The following is a 26,453-nucleotide window of genomic DNA, read 5'->3' as shown; positions in this document are numbered from 1 at the left end:
AGGATCAATACAATTGTATATTGAAAATAGCTTAAGAACTCTCATGACTGTGATTTTTATTGTTATTTGCTGTATCCTGTAAGATCTACAGCAGCAGTGCTGCAAACAATGGCAATTCTTGCTTTGGACGTTTATACTGGAGACTTGGGTATTTTAAAATTAAGCTTGCCCTGTTGGCTGTCTGTCTGGAGTTTTTGTTACAGACCATCAGCAAGTGAAGATTTTTTTGTTACAAACCATCAGTTTGTGAAGATTTTACATTTATTCCCTTCACTATTGGGAGTTAAAATTCACACAGGACTAAGGAGAAATGGCATCTTGGATTTAGGAAGCTTGTACAGCAATGGTCTCATTGGAATTTCACATTCCATTATTGTTGCATGAAGATATTGAGGAGCCAAGTGTTTAGTAATTTGTTGTTGGGATTTGATAAATTCAGAAACAATGTATAACTTCCAGATAGCATTTAGGTTGAGAGTGCAAGGTCAGTTATGGAATTAAAATAACAATTTAATACCAACATTTCATCTGTGTTTTGGAGAGTTCAATAATTCATGCATGTATGGGATGGAACTTAATCTATAAAACTTTCCAAACTGACCAAGGTTTGAACTGTGTTGATTCATTCTCCCAAGTCCAATTTTTCTTAAGTTAATGGTTTCTGATGAAATATCGTTTATAATAGTCCAACAATTCAAATGAGAGCCTAGCAAGGAGCAGCTGATAACTTATGTCTGAGAAATGGATGCAAAAAGTGTGGCTTGGTTCTTTTTAATTGTGGTGGTGGTGGTGTTTAAAATGTGCCTGTGAGACTTAAAGCACTAGAAATAATCTTTTAGAAAAATACAATTTTGAATTCTTAAATATAATGCTAGCTAAGATTTTCAGGAATATACACTGAAAATAGTCTTAGGTAATAAACTTTCTTCAAGTTTTAGACAAAGGTTTCAGTCTTGTAGATGTGTTACAAGGCTTAATATTTTACTATTTTCCAGGTAATCACACGATAAGTTTTCCTGGTTACTCTTAGCCCATGACAAATATGAAATCCTTTAAATTAGGGGGTTTAAAGCATCGGAAGTAATTTGTGCTTGCTCTGAACCACATGTGGGTAAACAGTTTATTTATTCCCACTTAGCTAATACACAGGAACTTTGTTCTGTGTCTCAGACCCTAGTGAATCCTTTGATTTTCATTTTGTAAAGACAAACCTTATGTGAAGTTATGACACCAAAACCAGAAATGCAGTTGTGTGAAGTCCCTTGTGGTGCAATATATTGCTATTCATAATAGTAAGCTAGGAAATAAGAGAACTGAATGCGCAAAGAATTTGCCCCTTGTGCCGAGACATTTTAGAAATCAACATCCTTTAATTGTAAGGGTATCTGAGAATGAAAAAGAGAGGCGTATACGGGGATCAAAAAGGCTTTGAGTTTTATACACAGATTAGGGGGACATTTACTAGTGTAATTAGTGTCTAAGAACATTTAAAACCAATTATAGTAGTATTAAAACGTGGGTTAACCTACCCCCTTGCCAAATCCCATAAGGTCAGATTAGATGAATTCTGGGGAAAGCAGAACATTTACTTTAATTCTATGGTTCCCTGAGCATAGCCAGCTATTGCATTCAAGAAATAAATGTAAAGGGTGCATGACTTGAAATTTGGTTCAGGACAAATGCCTTCATCTGGCTGAAGCTTTTCCTTTTGCCTAAATAAATAATTGAAAAGAATTATTGTGTTTAATAAAAGTGGACAGTTTTTACCTCATGAATGTTGTAAAATGGATGAAAATGATTGCTAGGATTATATTTTAGTGAAACTCTAAAACTCTTAATATATTTGAAGCAGTGCACTGGATTGTGGAAGCATATGTTATATACTCTATATTTTAAGAAGTTATTTATCAAGCATATAATAAACAGAAGGGGGCAGAAAAGCCTTATATATTCATTTGATTTCCAGTTTTGAGAATGTAAGTATTTTTAATGTTACAGTCTCTGGAGATGCTTGGGATTTTGAAAATCCGGCAGCAGTAAGCACACTCCCTGGAAACTTTTCCTGTAAATTGGGGTATTTAATTCTGCAAGTACAACAAAATCAATGAAGAGGAGAACAGCTAATCAATTTGTGATTAAAAGGGGCAAGTTTTCATCTTCCTTTGGAAATGACAGAAATTTAGGTTGCATTTCAAAATAATTTGCATACCAGTTTACACCAGATTAAAGTACCAGTAATACTATTTTTAAAAGTTGCAAAACCAACCGGTCTTGCTACTTATGCAAAATAATACATAGTAGTATAGTTTTAAAAGAAATAATCTACAGTGGTTTTGGAGAGTCCTAGTTTACTTTAAGCAAGGTGGAAAAGAGCTATAGATGGATTCTGAGCTTAAGAAGGATGAAACAGCCTAACATCTAGCAAGGTCTCGGCAAGGTTGGTAAGATGGCAAAGAGCCAGTCTTCCATCTGCTTTATTTGGCAGCAGATGCTATTTAACTGATACATTTCCAAACGTAAAAAACACATTGTTTGGAATCTGAATGTCTTTCCAAACAGAATTTTTCCTTTTTGTGGAACTGTACATTTTTGCATATCTTTAGCTCAATCTCTTTGTTCCATATTGAAGGGTGGAGTATGAGACAGGAAATCTGCTCCTAATAACTTTTAAAATTGTATTCTTTGTAAAAAGCAGAGAGTGGTGTTTCTTTTAATATCTCTTCGGGGTATATGGAAATTAAAGATTCAGTAGCAGCTCTCAAAGTAGCAGCATCCTTGGCCTTTCTATAAAAATGTGTGTGTGGTGGCAAGTGTACATAACTGGTTGGGTAATTATGAAAAGCAAGAAAAACAGAGATACGTGATGGAAATTATTTACGAACCGGCACTGTAAGAGCTGTGTGTTTGAGTTGTTTGCAGAAACTTAATGTTGTATTTATTTGTGCTTTGTTATCTGGTGACCATCAAGGCTTCAGTTACTGTAACTAGTGTCTTGAAAGCCAGTTTATAATGCTGCTTCCTTCACCCCCAAACTTGTAGTGCCACATAAGTCAGACTTAAAGCTGATATTAGATACTAGAATTTGTAAGAAAATTTGGAAAATAAATCTAGAAGTAGCTAACTGTATAATAAAGGATTCAAAGTCTTTACGTTTGTTTCATACAGTGTTTTCTAAACATACAGCAATTTCTATTTTAGTGCTAAGGCTGCAGTAGATAATTTCATTTATAGTAGCTGTGTTCAAGATCAGTCAAGCCTACATATTTTGTTATGGAAAATGACTGTCCTTCCCTTATAGATCAGCCTTTCTCATTTCATGTTTAATGCTATCTCCAGTAGGCTGCAGTACTGCTACTTAGCTAGTTCAGGAAGTTAAGGCTCAAAGAAGGGTAACAACTCTAAATCTCTTTCTATGCTGTCTGGAAAAAAAAATATCTTTGCTGTTGTATTTTTATGAGTACATTTATCTTTAAAGAGGCTTGTATTAACCTGTTAGTTGCAAGTCATGACGTGTCCTTTTCTTGTCCATAATCAAAAGTGGAAGACTAATAATTAATGCCATTTGTTACAGTATTTTTCAATCCTAGTTATGTTGCTTGCACGTGGCCTGAATGTACTGGTTTTTGCTGCTTTTGTATATCTGCTTAAGCAAAAGGTTCTTTGAAGACTGTGTTTCACTGTGCATTTAATTTTTACAGAGTTTCAGTTGTGTTAGTTGTGTTTGAAATTAGAGAAATTTAAAAAAAAAAAACAAAAACAAAAACAAAAAAACCCCACCAGGATATGAAGCTGCTTGTGTACCCATACAGGTGTTGTAAAGTCCCTGAAGTAACAAGCTTGACTTTTTAAGTGGCAGGTTCTTTGGGTCACTTGTAGCATTATCTGGCTGTTGGTTAGTTGGTGAACTAGTTGGAAATGGGTGTTGTCATTTATAAATGATTACACTTGATTGTACAGGTGTGTTTAGCTTTTCTCAGAGCAGAATAATCCACAACAGATTTTAACAGCTTTTAAAAGTGGTTGATAAAATTGGTCTGAAAGCTAGTAATTCATATCTTTCTGATTGTCAGCCAATTCAGAGGCTCTGTACATAAGGCTGAGTACAATAAACTCTATATAGATGTGTTTTGTAACTTGGAAAATGTCTGGCTCTTACTTATTTGAGCTGAAAATTTGATGTTAAATGTTCTTAAACTGTTAACAGTATGTTTTAATAAATGTGGCATTTGCTTTATCTTTATTATAAATCGATTACAGCTTTCTCAGTTTTCAGATCCATGAATCTCTCTCCAGTGATGGCTGGTGTACTTTGGCTTGTCTTTTTACAGGACCTAATCATTAGTGCTGTCTTGATACTGTCTGCTTTTATGTGATGTTCCAGATGCAAAGAATCCAAAGATAATTTTTGATGACTGAACTCTTACTGAAAATGATGGATAACACTGCTGCTTTACTGGCAATTGGCTGTGACTAGGCGAATGCATGGTTTAGGGACATGAAAACTTTAACTGTACCAGTGCCCATACAGTTCTCTACCCTACAGAGGTGTCCCACTGGTCTTCATCTTGGTGAATGGTTTGGTTGTTGGCAAGCTTGCTCTCTCCTGGGAGATGAGGAGCTGCATTCATTTTTTTGGCATAAATCCAATGTAATTTGTGTATGCTTTGCTGCTTTGTGGTTTTGTTCATGTATATCATAGTGTAAATTCCTAAGTCAGTTTTCTCATTCCTGTGTGAATAGGGAATCTTAACTGTATGTGCAGAAGGCAAAGGAAGCAGGTGGTCATCAAGAGGAAGGAGCATTTTAACATTATCTTCCTAAATAGTGATGAAAAGATCCAAAGAGTAGCTGTTCTTTCAGATGAACACAAGTGTTAGTGAAAGATAAAAAAGAAAAAACGTAAGAAAACACCACACTTCTAAAATGGTATTTTTCTATATAATTTGAAAAACATTTAGATTTTTCCGTAGTAGGACTAATTATAATACTCCTCCGGAGCCCCCCCACATGCATGAGCTATATATTTAAGTCTTCATGTTCGTCGCCAGCCATACACTTTAAAATAGTAGCGTTCAGGGTCTCTTTCCCAGACTTGCTTTCCTTAAGGCTGTGTTTGGCTGAAGACCTTTAGTACAAGCAGTCTGCCAGCAGTAACTCTAACTCCTGCCTTCCTGATCTCCTCTCTTTCTGCATCTCCTTCTAATATGTACACTAGAGGAAGATGAGAATGATATCCTCAGGAGCCCTGCCTTCCAGATAAGCAGCACATGTGGGTGTTGTGGTGACCACAAAGTATTGTATAGACGGGAAACAGCAGTTCATGTAGGTGTGGCTAGCTGAATGTCTCTAGGCTGAGCTCTGTCTCCCAGCTCTTATTTACCTATTTGCAGATGTTTGCATGTGCAAAGGAGGCTCAGAAATGGTCTTAACAGAGGACTCTCTTCTTTCTTTTCTTTAACTGGTTGAGCACTGCTATAAATAATCCATTAACTGGTCTATATTAGTCTAGGAAAACAAGAATAACTTCTTGTCTGAAAATTCAGTCCAAGTTTTTCCACAAGTAATTTTCATCCATTTGGAGAAACGTTTTTGATCTTGTACCTTGTGGAAGATAGAAATGTCAGTTAGTTCCTTTTGCTTTATTTTTCTGTCTTTCTAAATGAAAACCTCATCTGGGAAGAGGAGGAGGTGATGGTCCTGGTATTGCCAAAAGTTCTTTTATGTCATTGGCTGCATTCTCTGTGATTGACAGGTTATTGGCAATGAAAAACCAACAGTTAAGACTAACGATCATATCTGTGACTCACATGTTTTCCATACAGAAAATTACCTTTGGCAGCAATTTTCTTATGCAAAATATAGAAAGTCCTTTTATATTTAAAAAAAAACCAGCAGAGGCTAAATATGTACACTTGAAAATCATTATCTGGTATGTTTATTTTTTTAGAAATATTTTCACCTGTAATTTAACAGATTATTGGGTAAACTGCATTTAAAAAAAATTCCCCAAATATAATAATATCTGTACGTTGCATGCATCTTGAATTTTTTACTAAGTTGTGTCCAAGAAAAGGCAAATTGCAGAACCAGTCTCTCCAAGTTCTAATGCTTATGGGGAAAAGAATATGTGAACACAAATGGAAAGTACTGAAGGCTATGCAACAATACTGGGTTTCTGAAGCACTCCCCCTGACCCTTCTTAATACTTTCTTTCCATCTTCTCCATGAGTATAGTACTGGCAGCACTCATAGAAAGAATTGATTCATTTGGGATCTGAGTGAATATCAGAAGTTTTTCTTCTTCGTGATTTTTGTTTTCTGTATTTTAGTACATAAGTAATGATTAAAGTTGATTCATCTTCAGTATGAGATGTACAGACTGAAAAAAGAAATTTGAATAATCCAGTACGAGGATGCAGTAGGCTGTATAAAGTTTTAATGATTTCCTTGATAGATTTTGTCAGGTTGGCCCAGTATTTTGACTTTACATAGAATTCCTTGTTTAATTTTGTGTATATTCAGCAGATTTCGTATTGTTGTCTCTTTAAAACAAATAAATCTGAAAACAGAGTAGAACACCTCACAGGAAAGTTAATGGGAAGCACATTCCCGTATTTGCAGGGAATCTTGTGGATACCCGTTTCTCCTGTGTACAAATTCGAGTCTAAGACAATCCTGTGAAACTCTTTTTTCAAGCATAATGGCACCTTTTTGTATTGGTCCCAATTGTTCTTCCAGATAAGTAACACTCAAGTTTCACAGCATTAGCTCTGAAAAATTTCTGCCTCATGATGCCTCACTGTCAGAATTTGTTAGCAATTCTAATTATTCTAAAACTTGTTAGCAAATTCTGTAGCCATTCTTGTTCCATGTAGAACATGGACTAGAGCTGTAGTTTCTTGGTTAACATTTATGATGTTTTGAATGGAAAGGTTACCTCATCCTCCTCATGTAGACTGCTTTTGAAAGCATCATTCTTCAGGAGTTAAGCATTAAACATAAGAAATTCCTTCTCCTTTAAGACTGAAAAAGAAAAGACTTTTACTGGAGTCTTTGTGTTAGTAGATAGAGAACATAGAAATAATCTTTTATCCAACACTAAAGAAACTTAATTCAGTTATTTTCAAACTAGATGTAGAGTTCCTACTCAGGCAGGTAAATCACAGAGAAAGGTTAATTAGTGGTTGTAGATTTGTTGTGTAGATGTGTTCAACATTTCCAACTGTTTATTTTAGCTGTTCTCTACCACTATGCTTTCTGTGTGACTGTTTTCTCTCCATACTGCCTTATAGATTCTTCGAGTCCTTACAACTTGATAACAGTTTATTTCCAAATGTAAAACAATTGACAGACAATTTGGTGGTAGTTGTGGCTTGTTACAGAGGTTTTCCTTGTGTGTGTGGTGTATGTTTTTGCCTTTCTGCTGTATAGCCAGTAAAGTACTTGTCAGTAAAATGGTGTGTTTAGTTAGTAGCTCCTCCCCAAACAACTGTGAAGGCGGATTTTTCCTGTCAATAATCCACTCTATTAACTGGGAAAAGTTAATTCCTACAGAGGAGCCAGTGTTTTCATGGGTGTTTGTTTAGGGATAAATTTGGAAAAAAAATGTTTATGCATTGAAGTAAGCAAGCTTGAACATACATTGATGCATTGAAGAGGGGATAAATCTGTGCTGGTGGGTTGTATAAAAGTATTTCCTCATTCTAAATTTGCTTAAATTAGCTATATGCCATCCAGCTCACTCTCTAGATTGTTTTCCTTAAAAATGAATATTCCTTAAAAAAAAAAAAGGGGGGGGGGGCAACCCCCCAAATTCTTCCTTATTTTATGCCAATTTTTAGTGCTAAGATTTTTTTTCAAATATAAACTTAATATGAGCAAAATCCTAAGCACTTTATAAATGTAATTTTATTGCATTTATCTCTACAGCTGAAATTAATTATGCAGTGTGTTCATTAAAAATAAGCTTTGGTAAGTGACATTTTAAACAAGCATTCAGAAGTGATTGCAAGAAAGATGGTAATATAGAACAGTGTTGAAAAGGAAGTGTAAAATTCTTGAACATTTTAAGCTGGCCTGTAAAAACTTGAAATGTAGGTATTTGGACAGTTTCGGAAATGTAAGGAGAACATGTATTGCTGCTAGACTGGGGGGACTGCCAGCATTGCCACGTATTGGTATTTTCTCAAGTATTTCGTGTGGTTATTTTTAAAATGTTCATTGTTGGCATTGAGAAAATAGACAGAAGTTGCCTTTTTTTTTTTTTTTTTTAATAAAAAATGTGCAGGGTTTTTCCCCTTGATAATGGAGAAAATTTTGGAAAGGTGACTATGAAAGCATCATAAATCCCTATACTCCTAGATAGCAACTAAAAAAACCAACAGAAACCCTCCATTTATTGCTTAATACAATTTGAACCTCACATACACGTGAAAAGCTATAGTAGAGTCTGTACTTGTCTACGATTAGACAAACATCTTCCAGACCTTCTCAAGGTGAGCAATCCAACAGATCATTGGCAGTCCATGAGGAATCCCATTTGTTGCTAGCAACAGATACAGTTACTGTAAGAGGGAGGCAGGGCATTAGACTGTGGGGCTTTTTGTATCCAAAACCCAGTGGTGAACCATTTTATCTGTGCCAAAGCTGAGATCCATTTATTGTTAGCTCTTATGACAGTTTCTTATCTTTTCGTTATGTCTTAATGATGGATACTGTGGCGCTTAAAGTCTTATGTAGACACATGAATATTCAAGCAAGCAGGTGCTCTATTACAGCTGAAATAAACAGAGTTGCTGTCATCAGATTTGTTTAATTTGTGTTTCAACAATTAGCCAAGGAATACAGTTAAGAGAAATAAATGACCATCAGTCATGTTTGAGATGTTGGACCAGTAAAAACAATAGCGGACTATTTACTGTGGGAAGCAAAGAGAAAGAAGAAAGCCTTCTCTGTCACTAAAACAGAAATTTTAAGTACTCTCCCTAAGTTTACCATGAGCACAGTGGAAACAGTCTTAAATATCAAAACCGTGCCTTAGAATATTGAGTAATGGTGTGGGAATAATGTTCATAATTTCTGAAACCAAATAAATGATGAGCTGCATGCTAGAGACAATTATTTACTTTGTATTTACTTTTGTATAATAGTGTAGAGTTAGTGCTTTTTTCTATGCAACACTTCCCTAGTTATTTCCTTCTACATTGTCATTATAAGTGATAGAGAAGACTTTCTGGTTTCTCACACTCTAAATGCTTTTCTGTTATTTGTTTTAGGTTTTGGTTTTTTGTTTTTTGGGGTTTTTTTTTTTTGGTATGTGAAATGCACACAAGAAATAGTTTAGTCTTGTCATTATTTAAAATTACAGTCTGTCCCTGTTCTGCTCTGATGTCCCTAGTACCACTCATCTCCCTGCCTTCCACAAGCCCCCAGCCCTGGAAGAAAATACATGCTTTTTAACTAAGCTCATCATCCAATTTTGCAATAAATACTTTTACATTTTTTTTCCCTAGGAATTATCCTACTAAAAATGTTGCATTACCGTGTAAGTTGACTGTAGCATTTCTGAAAATGCTCACACTCAGACTTTTCAAAACAAGAATTTGGTGGCTTCTTGGAGCTGTGACTTAGACTTCCTCCTGTGTATCTTGAGTTGATGAATTCTTTATTGCTTTGCCAGGGATCGTGGACTTTTATATATTTCCATTGAAGCCAGCCCTCCCCTGAAAAAAATTGAGTACTTGAAATGGTACAGATGTCAAATCTGATGGACTACCAGCTTTAGCATTTGATACATAACTGCGGTGCTGGGAGAAAGAGCAAGGCTTAGAGGCAGTCTCTGTTTTTAAGTAGACTATTTAAACCGTAAGACTGTGTTAATGTATTATTTATAAGGTTTGCTCCTTTACATTCCATTTTCCTCTCTGATTTTTGTCTTGTAGTGTTGTCCCTCAGACCACAGTAATACTGAACAACGACCGGCAGAATTCAATTGTAGCCAAGATGGTTGGGCAGGAAGAGCCATTGAGCAGAGCAGCGGATTCTCTGGAAAATATTCTTAGCAAGTTAGTAGCAGTTATGGGAATCCTTCTCCTTCGTTCCCTCCTTACAGATCAGTATCAGTCTCTGGAGCAATTTGGAGTGCAAAATGAGGAATGTTCTAGGTTCTAGGGGGGCAAAACATTGAACCAGTACTTGAATATTTTATCAGGCTGACAGTTCTGCCTAGGGAAACCTCGTATCAGCAGTAAAGGTGCAGAGCAATGCTTCACTCTTGATGGGAGAGAACATCTTGGAGAATCTGGAATTAGTTCAATGTTAGTTGACAGCTGACAGTTGAAAGAAAGAGTGCCCATAGCTATGTATTTTTTACATGGATGCACGATCACTTGGGAGCATGCCAAGATCCTGTATTTACCCAGCTGAAGGAGGAATATGCAGCAGCCCAGGAAGGCTTGTTAGAATTTGTACTATCTAAAGCAAATTTTAAATTAAATGGAACTGGAGATTCTGAGTAGAAAATGTTCTTAAATAATATGTTTTTATACATTATTTAAATATTTTTTTTGTTTTGCATATTGGGCCTAGACTTTTCCATTGATGCAAATTTAGAAAATGTGCATCTAAAATTTTTTTATTTCTTCTGCTATTTTCCTTCCATTTTATTTTGCTGGATAGCTCTGAGTTATAAACGGGAGTAGGCTTGTTTAAAGGAGTATGCTTTTATAATATATTTAATTTTGTCAATTAGTGTTTTTAATTCCCTTATAATGATGGTATTCCTGATCAAGGATTGTGTTTTCCCAAAGTTATGTACTTTTCTTTTCCATAGTGCCGTTCCTGGACGTAGGCAGAACACCATAGTGGTGAAAGTTCCAGGGCATGACGACAGTCACAATGAAGATGGAGAGAGTGGCTCTGAGGCCAGTGACTCAGTTTCCAACAGTGGACAATTAGGAAGCCAAAGTATTGGGAACAATGTCACGCTTATTACCCTGAACTCTGAAGGTATGCTGATCTAACTATAAGACTACTTGAGCAAAGTAAATGTGGTGGTGGAATGAACTAAGACTCAACTGGAAGCTTCGGAGATCATACCATGGGTCCAACCTTGAATTGTTAGGCAGTACAGCAAGCATCAGATAAGACTGAATGACTCTGAATCGGTTGATTGGTTGGTTGTTTTGTTGTTGTTGTTTTTTTTTTATTTTTACTAGTTTTGCAGGCAGAACAGCTAATTAAAAAAACTTGTAAAATTTAAAAAGTATGCCCCACTATAGCAGTGTAGCTTTATATTTTAAACCCTTTAAATTAACACATGGAACCTGCAGGATTTCCTATCACCAAGTTGAAATACTGTTTCAAGAAAATAAATGCTTTCTCTGGGAAATAAAATCTACTAGTCCATCTCCTCCTGTAACTTATTATGACAGTCCACTTGCGTAATTCTTAAGAATGTAAAATAGTTATTTTAGCAACTGTAAACAATTTTTATAAGGAAATTCATATTAAAAACAGTGTTAACTGGATAGTGTGTAGCATCAGATTTTTCTGAAAATTCCTTTGGTCTTGGACACAGAAATCAAATGTAGTGAAATCTAAGAATTTTAGATTAGCCTTATAAGGATACTCTATTTTATGTGGTTGGATATATTAAAATGAATGTTAGTTGCAGTATTTTAGTCACAAACAAGATGATATAACGGACACGGAGTTTTAGGTGAAAACAACAGATGATAAATTATGGTTTACGATTAGTTTGAAAGTATCAGTGATTTTTTTTTAATACGGATGTAATATGAATCCTAGACTCAATAATTTTCCTAATTACTTTTTAAAACATATGTATTGAATATTTACTTAGGTGTTATTCTGGATGTGGTAGTTCATATTTACATTCATGTACCAGAGAAGAATAAGTTACTTCAGGAAATTATTGCATCAGCATGCACTTAGGAGGTGACCTTTGTACTGAAGAGGTAAATGTGTTGTGTTTTTGATGTCTAACATTGAAACAGAAGGACTCTAATTTAGGAGTGATTCAGTTACTTCTGCATGATATCCAGCCATTGGGAAAAGCATGATGGGTGTGAACAGGTTAGGATACAATAAATGGTAAGGATTAATTCAAGATAGCCTGAAACTGAGTATTTAAGAGCGCATTCAGAGATTTCAGAACTGACTAACAATTCAATGAGATGCTTTAAAATTTTGATATTTAGAAAACTTCAGAAGTAAGTCTACTGAAAGTCTTGTGCACTAAAGATTGTTTCTGAACTAAGGCATCTGAACCTAGGATTCTTCGACTTATGGATGTTCATACAACACATGCATACTATAAAGAGCTCTTAGGTTCTGTCCTGTTTGTAGGTTGTGAGACAGAGTTGCTTCCAAAGGGTATTTAATTTTGGGTCAATGGGGAATTAAAGGACACTGAGACTGTCTGAGGAGTTCCTCTCAAAAAAATGATTGCACTGCAGATAGTGCTGATATTTTGATGTGAAAATACATATAAAACATACTCTTTGTGGAGTCTTAATATTTCTTACAGCTCTGAGTCAGCTATGCCAGGAACAAAGTTTCTAATATTAGGAGTGTAATTGTTGTATAATGCCCTTTTTGACTTGGTTGTTTGGCACAGATTTGCAGAGACAACTGTGATGTTGGCCTTTTATGCCATTGTCGTATATGTAAATTTTGAAGAAACAGCTAATCCATTAATGTCTTCAGATCTGATTTTCTTCAGACCTTTAGAACAGTCATCCATTAAAAATCCCTCTGCGATTGATGAATGCTTTGAGAATCAGATTAGTAATCCCCCACGCCTACCTCTTCTTGCCCTCGCAAAGACGAGAGGACCGCTTGCACAGAAGGAATGCTAAGCGAACTAGCCTGCAGGATGTCACAGAAATTAAATTATTAATAAAGGAAGTGATGAAGAATAATAGGTCTGTTGTGCAGACTTGTTTTCTTCAGCAGTAAAAGGCAAAAGTTACAGCACCCATCAGCTTGCTTTCATGATCTGTGAAAGAATTCTGAGTGACTTTGAGTTGCTCAGAGGAATCTCAGTTGATTGTAAAATACAAGGGGCTGAGAGTGGTGTTCTTCACCCCTTATGGACTGAGACTAAACAACAGGTTTTCAGTATGACTCCTATCTGTTGTCTTGTGTCCAGAAAGCAACACTAAACCATGTTTATAGTTGGGCTTTAGTGTCTTTGGATATGGCATTGACCTGTGGATATTTTCAGAAATTAGCTAATAGGTTTATATAAAGGCATTGTTTGCTCTCTGCTGGCTGTTTTCAAAGAGCGTTTAATCACGTATGATAGTTTAAAAAATAGCGGTGTTACTGCTTTTCTGTTCCTGAAAAATAATTATACAGAAGCATGGAGGCCAGTTCCCGGTTCCAATAATGATCTAGATTAAGGGTTTTTTGTGCCGACTGAACACTGTGACTTTATTTGATCTTCAGTTGTATACTACTCTGCTTTTGCATGTGCAGTAAGGTATGTTTTCTCTATTTTCTTTGAGCAAGAGTTACTTATTCTTTCTTTTGCTTTTCAGAAAACTGAAAATGCTCATCCATTTTACAGATGCAGTTAATGGTCTGCAAAGTGTTTATTGTAAGATGTAGTATTTATGAACTGAAAGCACCTAGAGATACTGAATCTCTAATTTTTGTGAATTTTTTTGAATTTTTTCCAAACTTCACTTTGGAATAATTAATGTCCTTTCACGTGGGGATGACAGTAGAAATGTCAGCACCTGATGTATTGGTTGGACTGTAGTTCTGAAAGTGGTGTTCATGAAGTAATCTTGCACAATTGAGGATAAAACCCAGCAAGAATAGAATTGTTCAGTATTGAATTACCAGTGTAAAATCAAATTAAAATAGGCTAGAACGCTTACTAGTGACTGACGTACTATTTTTATTAATGTCATATTTTTGGCACAGAAAATATCAAGCGTATCCTTATTCAGCCAACTAAGAAATAGTGTTTTTTCATTTAACTTGTAATTTTACCCCATAGATATTAATTACTGTCAAAAGTGATTAGCCTGTTGTTGTTTTGAATGCATACGTTAGTTAGAGTGTGTCTTTTCTGCTCTAGCTTTGTTGCAGCCCAAGTGGATCTTCTGGGGAAATTAGAGAAGAGCAGTTGGTACGGATGTATAAACAGTAGTGTAAGTTTATAACCACGTGCTTTAGAAGTAAAATTACTTTTCTACAAATGGGAGGGTAATTTAATACTAAGATCAAAGCTCAAAACTCTGTTTTACCAAACTTCTCTTTTAAGAAGATGATCTTCCTCCAGAAACACTGTTTGAAAGAATTGAATGCCACTGATCCTCTCAGAGTTTAAATGGGGAAGGGACATCAACTTAAAACTGATTAACTTTGAATCTTTGGTTTCTGGAGATCTGGATTGCAGCCTTCATTTAAATCCTAAGTAAAAAATACAAACTTTTTTTTCCTGTACTGAAACAAGGTACTGAATGAAGAAGCCCAGGTGTAACCCACTACTGAACTCACATTTGAGTAGAAGTGAAAAAGCAGAAAGGTCTTTAAAACGGCAAAAATACAACTTCCCAAATAAAACTGTGTCCAAGCTGCTCTAGTCTGGTAATTTAAACTGCTCAAGCAATTTAAATGTTAATTGTAAGCATTGTCTGTAAGGTCTAATTGACTTAATCATCGCCCATCTCTTTTTTTTCTCTTTATTTTTCTGATTTAGGAAAAAACCCTTCCTTGTATTTTTAACACAATACATTAATGGTGTTCAAAAAGGTCCTCCCTTTAACCGAGAGTCATTGTTTCAAACCAGAGATCTTTTTGTTGTATAATTATCTTAGTTACAGTCTTAGCTAAGAAGTTCTGATTTGCAAGAGCTTTTGGAGAGCTCCTCTGATAGTTATGAAACTGTCTTTACCCACAGTGCACTTAACTACATAAATGTCAAGTCTGGTTAACCTTTCTTTTCTCTTTGTCTGTCTTTTGAAACATCAAAGCTGTATAGGTAACTTGTGTATTGTGGTAGAAATGCAGCTAAACAGTTTACATCAGGAGGTATACCTTTGTGTTTTCATATAAATGTTTTCTTTCTGAAGTGTGGCTTTTAGAAATTTGAAGTACCCAGCTGTTCCCATGTTTTTAGAAGTCTTTTGTGTAGTAGTTATTCTCTGAATACATGAGCACATCTGTTTTAGCAGAAATGTTTTCTGGAGGAAAGAAACCACCAAACATGACTTATGGCACGACCTGTCAAACGTATAAACAAACCATTTTACTGTGCCAGTATCTAAAGAATTTGGATAGAGGCTGGTTTTCTGAAAGGTTTTGGTAGATGAAAACAATGTAAATATTATGAAAATTAATGTTTTTGCTGTGTTCTCCTGAGACACAGTATGCTTTTTCTTTAATCTGGAGGAAACCTGTGTTTAAAAATACAGGGAACTTTCTTGTTCGTTGTCCTCTTTTTTTTTTTTTTTTTTTCTTTTCCCCAGCATAGATTACACATATTTCTCATTTAATGGAATAAGAAACAAACACTTATCACTGAGAAGTGTTTAAAGTAAATGTCAAAAGTTGATAGATGTGTTTTTTCTCTTTTCAAAGTCCAGTTAATTTTGACATGAATGTATTCTTACTGTAAGTTTTGGAGTACAGCATGTTCTCAGTTTAAACAAAGTTGTGCTTTTTTTTATCTTGAACTTTCTAATTAGGCTTAAAAACGATGAGCAATTGATTAATGAAGAACATTTTTAAAACATCATCATTTGGGTCTGGTGTCTATGTACATGTTATTTTTGTAATGAACTGTCGTAGATCTTCAGGAACTGTTACAAAAGACCTTGTTTGTCCATTTGTGTTTGTGAGGATTTAGTTGCTATGTGTGTTAAATGGTTTATAATGCAGTGACTTTTATCCATCTGTTCAGCTGTGATTGGAATGGAGTTGATATTTCTCTCAGGTATATTGAAGCTGTGCAGAATTGTGTGACTTAAATGTCATGGGCACCCTCCCACTTTGTACAGTTCACTCTATGATGCAAAGCAAAGATAGCACGGGAAGAGATTTCATTAATTTCACTGATATGGTTTTGGAGTGGGAGAGCCATTAAGTTTTATATACTAAACATGCTGATTTTTTTTTAAATAGTTACATGGGAGTTTGTGTGCTGTGATGGCACTATTCTATTTTCCTCTTCAGTTTTCAGATATTGTACTATTTAAGCTTTCAGGTTGGTAATAGAGGAAAAGTTTAGACTGTTATTTTGAGGAGTCCATTTTTCTGTGTTTTCCAGAATTCTTGTACATTTATAAAGGTCTGTAGACTCTAAATTGGATTTCACCAACCTAAAATGCTACAGCTGATATTTAGTGTCCTTCTTGCACAGAACTTGCTTTATGAATTGATTCTTTAGGCTTTTGTATCTCTGAAGATACCAGTACTAGTTGATTATGTGGTAAGTAAGGCCTCATGTGTAGTCTCTGTTCACGAAAACATTGTTGCGTTCTTTTGGATTTTGCCTTCCGCTGCAAAAAGTTATGCTGTGAAGAACATTAGATCCACACTAGTTTTAAATTACAGAAGTTTTAAACCTATGATATTAAATGCCTATATTGTTTTCTGGCTTTAATGAAATATCTAGTACTGGTATGTGGCTGTAATCCTGTCAAGGGTTGGTTTTCAATTGACTAAGCTATAACCTGGCAACCGTATGCACTTTCACGCTCACCGCAAATCTGTTAAAAAAAAATATTCTGACATTCTCAGATATATTTGTCTAAACTTTTTAACTGAAGAGATTTAGCATTAGACAAAGAAAAGCAAGTTAGAGTAACTATGAACAAATAAGTTTTGGTAAGAGTGGTGAGTAGATTTTCAAATGATCAACACTTAAAAGGAACCTTTTATGTTCTTAATAGATAACATCTGAGATGCAAATAACACTCTCTCGTGTAGGTCCCAGTTACTTCCCATCTTATTTACTGAAAGGACTCCTCTCTGGCCTTATATTCAGAAAGCTGTTACAAATATGATTTTCCAAACTCATCATTTTAACCCCATCGTCTTCTCCTTGCATCCCTTTCCCTATCCCATGGCACCCTCGTTATGAAGGAAGACCTTGTCCTTTGACACCTCCCAGTCGCTGTTTAGAATTGCTCTGACTTCCTCAGCCATAGATGACAGGTTTCCTTGCTTGTAATGTTCTCACAGAGACTTTTATGCTTTCTTCTACTTCTGGGAGGAGATCCTCATAACTATATATACATCACTGTCCACAATGCTCATAAAATTGTCTTTTCTCAGGGTGTTTACATAAAACTTAGCCATAGTTAAGATACCTTTCTTTTAAGATACCTTTTTTAAGATATTCCTTCTTTTGGTGATGCCTACCATCTCAGTGTGTGTTGTCACCTGCCTGCCTCTCTGTAATCTACCTATTGTCTCCTGCCTTATTCTTGGATTGTAAAATTGCTGGGTATGGATGTTCTATTTTTTTTGTACTTACATAGTACCTTCTGCAACACTTGGTTCTGATTTAAGAGTGTTACACTCTTGGATTTATAGGAAACAGTCAGAAAGTGTGGCTGTTGCTTACTTGTGATTTCTCATTTGTTGGGTAAACTGCTTGGAATTCATGTATAAAAGATCACACTAAGTTCATAAGGAACTCTTTCTGGTAAGTCTTGAGTTTGCACTAAATAGCAGTTTCAGAATTTTACATTAAGTATTATTTACCAAGAAACATGCAAACAGCAGAAAGCAAAGAATACATAATACCCAAATATATTCACTAATTTTTTGGATAAATTAGTCTTGGTGTGATCAGGCAGTTTTGTGTTTCCTCTGAAGGTGTTGAATTTTATTTTGAAAAACTTTACAAGAACTTGCTTTTCAAAATTTCACATTAGAATATTGGTAAAAACAGAATTTGCTTTTTTTTAGTGCAGCTTATGTACAGAAAAAATACTAACTTAAGCAGCTGCTTCAGTTTAGCTCAACAAAGCTCAAATGTTGAATAGTTACTGTTCAACTGAAGAATAAGCTATCTAAAGGCACTGTGATTATACTTGCAGTCTTCTCTAGGAGATATGAAAGCATTATTTTGCTTGATATTAGATTGCTTTCAAGATACAAGGGGCTTCAAGATGTAGGGAATATTATAATAATACTGTTCTTACACATATTCAGTATATGGTAACATTTAAAATATTTAATCTGTGACTTACTGTACAAATAAGAGGAGCATCTGTTCCTAAAACATTAATGCACATTGTTACCCTTTTAAATCTTTCACAATAGAGTTAGTGTCCTGTCTTTAATATGGAAGGGGGAAAAAAAAGCAGGACCTCTCATCTTTGTGGTATAAGAATATCCCATTCAGCATTACTATGCTGCTTTAAAAGCAGATATTTTTAAAAATGTCTATGCTAAAGCCAAGACTTTGAAATTACTAAGAAAGAAACACACTGTCCTTAGTATCTCCCAAGTATGTGAAATGCTCTTGAACAGAGCTCCATGAAAGCTGTTTTTAAGTGATATAAATAAAGTGGCAAGATCAATTGATTTAGAATTTGGTTTAGTAACTTTACACTTGATACACTGGCACATGATGTTTGGCACCATATATGATAGTTTTGTATCATATCTGCTTTCTCTGTATTCCTTTTACTGCATTTAAGACTATCAAACCCACAGAATTAGAAATGTAAACGTGGGGTTTTCTTTTTTTTTTGAGAATATAAGGGAAAACTGGTCTACAACCTGTGTTAATTAAAGGATGAATAATACTTTTCCAAAGAAAATTTAGTCACATATTGTCTCTCTAACTTTGCATCTGAAACAGTCATTTTATAATAGCAGTATTAAATAGTGCTCAGAATTTGCTTTCCAAATGTGAATCCAAGCAGCTATTTGTACATGGCTGACACTTATCTGTCCACAGGATTTTCCAGTTCACTGTAAGATCAAATATCACATGTTATATGATCATTTGCAGCACTTTGCTTTTCCTGCCAAGCTCCTTATGACCAGATACAGACAGCAAGAATGAACTTTTAAATAGCAAATTTAAATAGCAACTTTAAAACAATATATGTAGCCGATGTGAAGACACTGATGAGACTTCAAGAGCTTCGGGGACTTGTTGAAGCCAGAGGAAACTATAGGAATTGAATTGCTTTGATTGATTGATTGATTTTTATTATTGGGAGCAAACAAATGAATAATGGTTTCTTCCAGGTATCTATCACAGTGATTTGGAATTAACAGTCTGGTCCACTGTGCAAAGTTAAATATAACAAAGAGGCAATAAACAAGACAATGGTCAAAATCTAAATTAGAAATCTGATTTTCTGACATGAAACGTGTTCTAAGGGTTTTAAAAGCCCTGTAAGTCCATGGATTTTAACTTTCTCAATTTTATCTGGGGTTTTTTTAGCTGTTTTAAATTACAGATGATCGCATAGTCCTCATTTTCTACTTCTGTTGAATAAATTCCCTGACCTTCCATGAGTCATAAAGTAAGTGAATCTCCTCTTTCTCTCATGGATTTAACCGTATACTAAAACTGAGGCCTTATTTTTAACAAACAAGTAATCTTGCTGATGTTATGCAGAGACTTCTATGCACTCCATAGTATTTGCTGAGACAAGTATGCTCTGGTACTGCATACCCATATATATTCTTTTGTTCTGTGTGTTGTCTGTCAGACAATTGAAGAAACCACGAGCACAGGAGAGTGCAGGATATATTTTCAGAGTATCTCATACGGTGTACTGGTCCCCTAACCATAGGGGCTTAGAAGTTAACTGGAACTGTGTGTCTGTTAGCCAAATGCTTTGGGCCGTACGAAAGATTATACCTGGAGCGTGAGATTCTTCTGGCTATCTTTCTTTTATATTTACATGGAAATTAAACCTTTTTTCCCCCCACGAGAATACTCAGGCAAAAAACTCCAGTTCTGCATCTAGGTTTTCTGATGTTCGTGGATGTGTGTGTGTTCGCTTCCTTTTGCCAGAACTCCCGGTGTCTTAACTGCTTTTTGTGGTGGGAGGAGGTTTCGGTGAACACAGCTTTAAAGCTAGTTCTTTAACCTTTCTTTTAGCACAAGCTTTAAATCACATTGCTAGATTTGTAGGTTAACAGATAGCCTGATTGTCACTCTGTTCCTTGTATTTAATGATTGTTAGTTAATAAAGCCAGTGCTCTGCAGTCTCCATCAGTTAATCACTACCCCTGTGAATTCTTGCAGGGGCAAATGACTTGGGCTAGTTGACAGAAGTTTATTTAAAAAGATGATGTTGAATCTTCTACACATCAGCCAAAATATTATTTAATTTCGCTAGAAATGGGTGTTTATTTTTGTAGGTTAGGATTTTTTTTTTAAGGTTAATTCATCTTTCTACTTTTGTACTGCAGCTACCAGTCGTTTTTCTCTGCTGCAAATGCCAGATTTGTGCCCAGCCTCGTTAGTAAAATAAACACAACTACTCTGAATAATGGAACATGTTAATTCAAGTGTTTATGTGGGCAGGTGTTTCCTTTTGTATTTCCTTGTTTTAAAGGAGTGACTGACAGCACCTAGCAAGAGAGCAGAGCCTAGCTTTGCTTCTAGGCTTACTGCTAATGCTCGCATATCAGACTAGGGGAGTATATCCTAATGGAAAGATGTGAGTAACAGTTAACTGTCTGTCATCTCCCCGGGCGGGAAAACACATAAACATACGGAGAGCGAGTCTGAAAGCCACAGAAACTCTTGTCTGGTTTTTGTTCTCTTGACATAGGTTTTCTCGATACTAACCTTAAAGCTCGCTCGCCCCTGTTTCCATAGAAATGCTTGTTTGCGTAGCAGCCCCAGCCGCCTCTCGTCTTCTCGCACGTCCCTGCCGAAGCAGAGGAATGGTCAGCTGTGTTGTGAGATAAAAGAAATGGACTTAATACAGTAAAAAAGATTTGAAAACAGCATTGAAAAGCGAACTAGTTGTGGATTCAGTAGAATGGAGATAAAGGCAAATTTTCTGATCTTAAAAAAACATTGAAGAGGAGCTAGAAATTAGGCTGTCTGTCATTGAAATGAGCTTCTGAGTACAGAGAGGAAATCAGATAAAAATGTCAGGACTTTTAACACTGGAAGTAGAAATGATCAAGAACCACTTCTGATGATACAACATTTGGTGTAAAGAAATGCAAGGAAGTATCTTTCCACATAGCATTCAAAATGCATTCAAAATGCAGCAAGGCTATTAGAAAAATTAACAAAAGAAAAATACTTCAGGGCAAAATGAGAAGGGTGCGTGATTACAGTTACAGATGAGTGTGTGCACTTATGCTTCATTAGTTTTAAGAGAAGTCTGTTCTTCGACTGTATTCTTCCTCCCCAGCCCTTCACATGTTACTTGTGTTTTGGTAGCCTTTAAGGAATAGAGGAAGCTATGTATGGTTGTACAGTGCCTAGTGGAGTCCTGACTCAGTGTCTGGCTCTCGCAATGTATGTACTAAATCACCTGACTCATCTAGATTCTATCTAGATATTACGTATAATGCCTGATAATACATGTAAAGAACCATTTCAGTAAGCACAAAAGGATGTTTGAGTGCTACAAGCTTCAAATGATGCAGCTTTAATCAATAGTATTTATGTACATAATGGTTCAGAGACAACTTCCATCAAACTCCCAGTCTTTTTTTTTCCTCTTTCCTTATTCAGCCTGTTTTTTCCCATACCACACCACTTGTTCAGAGCAGTTCTGCCTTCCTCATAACTGGCACTGTACTTCTCACCATTTTTTTTGTGTGCCAGTCTCATCGTATTTGCTCTATGCAAAGTGCCAGATGTGTTGGCAGGCCAGTAGGAATTATTTTTATATACGATAAGGAATAGTTTAGCTTTTGTGCCCTCAAGTAGCTGCAGTGGGACAGTAGAGTCTTGGTTAACTTTAGTCATGCAAGTTCCACTTAATGCAAAATGATTATAAAGCAAATCCCCTTTCTGTTGAAGCTTTTAAAGCAGGAGGAAAATGCAAGAGATAATTTGATGTGGGGCTTGTGTTCATAGGTCAGAATAACAAGATAGTGTCTTTTTTCTAGGCTGCTAGCAATAAAAGAACAGTTGCATGTGGTAAAAACAGTATGTTCTGGACTCTGTGCCAGTAAAAAAAAAAAAAAAAAAAAAAAGATGATTTTGCAAACTGAAAACATCTTTGGTTCACGTAGGTTGATAGCATTTGTTAAACAAGACTGCAGGTGAAAGGTGTTCCGTAAGTAGTAATAACTCTTATATCTAATAGTAATTCTGTGAACTGGTAAGGAAGTAAGATTTTGATAGGATGTAGAATCATTTACTCAGGCTTCCTAGGATTTCTTTGAAAAACTTACACATTTATCACATTTATCCAGAGATGTTTTTGCTTTGCCAGCTCTGCCCAAATTTTTACGAAACAGTCAATTTATCTTTAGGAACAGACTGTTGTTTTCCCTGGTAATGTTAACCAGACTTGTGGTAAGGCCAGACACAGTGGCATTCAAAACAAGTCATAATTAATCTGAACCACCTTATTTTTCAGATGGCACCTGGTACTTTGAGCAGAAAACAGCTAGTGTGCTCTACTACATAGTTCAGGATAAAAAGTAAGGTTCAAATAAAAAAAAAAATTGTGAGTGTATAAAAATGTATTCAGAACAGAGCATTAAGTTCTGATTTCAACAGAAGAAAGTTTGAGGGACTAGCTGCTAATACATCAGCAATAAATATTTTTCCTTACAAATTATTACAGTTGATAAACTGATGTTTATAATGATATATCAGTATTGCATAATCTAATGTTTACTTCATACTGTCATTATTCATTGCAATAAACTTGTATCTGGCATGTGGTATGACTCAATCCGAAGGTCATGTTGGAAAAGTGTTTTTTAGTGTTCGAGTTACTTTTATGTTATATTTTATTGCATACTTTTGGCTTGTACTCTAGTAAAATGCAGGCTGCTTAACCTATGCCAGTACTTGGAAATAAAGATGCTGCTTGCTCAGGGGTCCTGTTCAATGTGAAAAGGATATGCTCATCTGTCTGAACTCTGTCACACTATTTTGTGACTAGAAGGGTTATGGAAACCAGGAGTTTGTGACTTTGTATATACCATGAAACTCTACTTTAAAGGCATTTAATGAAAGATAAATCATGTAATTGAATGACTTGTTTGCATTTTTACCATTCTGAAGGATGTGAAACAACAATGAAATACTGTAAAGCTCTAGTATGGAAGGGCTGAGTGACTCCTAAGTCGGGAAGCTTTGTTTTACTCCACAAAGTTGAGCAAACAGAAATCAAATCCAAATGGTCTGTGTCAGTGAACTCTGAAATAGTACTGGAATGTTGTTCCATCCAGTTCCTATTAGCATTGTCAAGATTCGTACTGGAAATTTTGTTTTTATCTGGAATGAGAGTCTCATCCTAGGTCCTGTGTTGCATTCACCACTTGAGTAGGGATTGGTCATCCTTATGAGCTCTGTTTTAGTTTCTGGTTAGACTTGAATCTGCTAACTTTTGGCATTGTCTGAAAGATTAATTTCCAGTAAGGGCTTAGTATTCTTCCTAAAATGAATACGTTGTTTTTTTTTTTTTTCCCCCCTCACCAAACTGAGAGGCTGGGACAAAAAAAAAACCAAAACCCAAACCAAACCACTTTTTTATAAAATATGTGTGTGTATATACACAAGAGAAGTTAGGTGTCCTTCTGGCAGTGGGTAACATTAAAATATATTCTGTTGCTAATGCCCTTATACTTGAATAGAAAGGAAGATGTACTTGGCAGACGATTAGCAATTAATTCATTATCTTTATGCTGGGCCTGTTCCTTGGTGAACTGTATGTTTAGGAAGTAATGTAGACTACCGGCCAGTAAATTTGAAGGAAGACCAAAATTTTGATTGGGATCTCTGGCTACATTTTGAATGATTTTCACTGCTTGAAATATTCTTTTTAAGTGATTAAATAAGTTACTGCTCACTATTGATTATAATTTCCTAAATTTATCTTGCTTAGACTCATTTAAATACGTTGATTTTGGGGAAAAATGTTGTTCAAAGTTGTTAGCTTCTCGAAATTAGCTGTAGTTTAGGAATATTATGGGGTTGCAGTAATCTTCATTTTTAGGGGATGACTAACTTGATGAATGAGAACACTGTGAATATAGTGTGCTCTTTCAGCTGTGGCCTCTAGTATGAGTCACTTAAAAAAAAGATATCTGAGAGCAAGTTAGACTAATTGCACCAGTTCCTCGCGTAGGCCAGAACATTAATGGCAATAACTTTTGGTCACCATTGATGTGGAGTTGAGAATAACTTTTTATGTCTAGCAAATTTTGTGAGCCTATTTGTCATGCTAAATTTTAAAGTAGTTTATGGAGACTACGAAGAAAACTGAAAGAGCTCATGATAACTTAAGAAATGTTGACTGTAACTTGAACCTGGCTGTTTCATTCTGTGCCACAGTTAAAATTTCCACAATCTCTGTTTTTAGAGGATTACCCCAATGGGACATGGCTCGGAGACGAAAATAATCCTGAGATGCGGGTCCGTTGCCCCATCACCCCTGCTGACATGCTGCACATCAGCACGAACTGCCGCACAGCAGAGAAGATGGCACTGACGTTGCTTGATTATCTCTTCCATCGGGAAATTCAGGCCATCTCCAACCTTTCAGGCCAGGGGAAGCATGGGAAGAAGCAACTTGATCCTCTCATGATTTATGGAATTCGCTGTGAGTATCATACTGAAACTTTTGAATTTATGCTGTGCAGATAAGGCAGAAACTGTCTGCTATTTGCAGTTAAACTATGTTTTGTAAGAATGAGGTAGGTATTGTTGTTGCCAGACAGATGTTTTGTTAGCTTTTCTTTGTGAAGGAATTCTAATGGGCTGGTTTAATTTAGCTTGTTGTGGGTGATCACCAAAAATTCCTCAATCTTGAAATCTGAATTCAGATTTCTTTGCAACCACCAGCTGTGAGCGCACCACATGTAGTAAATATCAGAGAAGTATTACTTTCTCCGATAATGGAACAAATAATAAAACAAATTACACATATTTAAATATTGTTCAAGTGTTCAAAACAGTATGGTCTTGAATCCTAGTTTTTTACTTCCCATTTATGTCTATTATTTCAAAAGACTTGCTGACATTGAGATGGAGGAAATTTGCAATCTCAGGAGAGATTAAGTATCAAAGTCTGTGGATTCATAACAGGAATGCACATGATGCTAGTGTACTTCTGTCTGCTCCAGTGGGCATGAGTCTTTTGGTTATTAAAGCTATTATGCAGTATAATGAACAGATATTACTTACATTGAAGAAGCAATTTTTGGCAATTTAAAAGGTATCAAATGTGGCTTGCATATGCAATATAGTAGGCCTAGCCACTGGTTTTAAGTGAAAAGAAGAATCTGGACAAACGCATCTTGCTCTGATACAGTGACTTCTAGTAGGGAATTACTCAGCGAGTACGTTGAGGACAGCCAGGTTTGTTCCACATGCTATGGTGTAAATATTTTCCAGCAAAGGAGGTAGGTGAAGGCCTTTCGAACAGCCAAGCATCTGACACAAGTGTACGCCTTGTGTGATACCTTTGCTATGCATGCAAAGAGGAAACAAATTTAAATGTTAGTGTGGAGCTGAGAGAGTCTAAAAATGACCAACTTTACTAATTGAACTAGATTTTAATATACCAGTAGATCTCATTGTTAAAAGATTCTTTATAGTCACATCTTATGTAGGTCACCGATGGATTAGTAGAGTGGGAATAATTTGTCGTACTAGAGTGTTTTGTATGCAATTGCCAATTTGAAATGCCAATTAAGGCTTAAGAACATAGCCAGAGAGAGCTTATTTTGTATGGTGTTTGAAGAATTTGGTGTTTTATTTTTGTGCTTATGTTAGGGCAATGTGTTTGATAGTTACATGGAAGAAAATGTGAAGAATATTCGATCATGAGACTGCTGTGCTTTCTTTACACAGTACTGAGCGGAGGAAATACAGTCCTATTGACCTGCTTTTGTTTCTAGTAATTTGTTGGCTATCATGGGGAAATTGATAGGCAAAACTAACCCATTCAGTTTGCTGCATTAGGCCAATTTTTGTCTCCTTACATACCTGAAGCAGAAGACTTCAGGCTTCTACGGCAAATATATTAAATATGTATTTTTAAGGGAGAATATGATTCAAAGTAATTTTGATCTGCTCAACCTTTTTATCTATTGATCTCAACAATGTAAATGACCTTGTTCCATTGTGTTTTTAAAACTTAGAATTTTGTTGACAATAGTTTTTAGAAACATAAATTAATCTTGCTCCAATGTTAAAGCAAGTCACTAGCAGCCCTTTTCCTCATCACTAAATCTGTGAGCACAAATCAAACGACTGAGTTTATAACTACTTGTGTAGAAAG

General features: G+C 35.6%; 1 protein-coding gene across 4 annotated transcripts in view; it reads left to right on the top strand.

Moving 5' to 3' along the window:
- BANP (BTG3 associated nuclear protein) overlaps positions 1-26,453 on the top strand; it is a 154,760-nt gene that overhangs the window by 26,329 nt on the left and 101,978 nt on the right. For all 4 annotated transcript variants that reach the window (XR_008236525.1, XM_052796046.1, XM_052796045.1 and 1 more), the window contains exons 5-7: positions 9,942-10,064; positions 10,832-11,007; positions 24,531-24,770. Coding sequence is in view for 3 of the 4 variants with exons in the window: in XM_052796046.1 (XP_052652006.1) it covers positions 9,942-10,064; positions 10,832-11,007; positions 24,531-24,770 (539 nt within the window). In the remaining variant the exon portion in view is untranslated. The remainder of the gene's footprint in view (positions 1-9,941; positions 10,065-10,831; positions 11,008-24,530; positions 24,771-26,453) is intronic.

This window comes from Harpia harpyja, chromosome 9, assembly GCF_026419915.1.
Source record: "Harpia harpyja isolate bHarHar1 chromosome 9, bHarHar1 primary haplotype, whole genome shotgun sequence".
Lineage (NCBI taxonomy): Eukaryota > Metazoa > Chordata > Aves > Accipitriformes > Accipitridae > Harpia > Harpia harpyja.
Note: the sequence above shows the minus strand (reverse complement) of the source record. Positions and strands in the feature narration are given on the sequence as shown.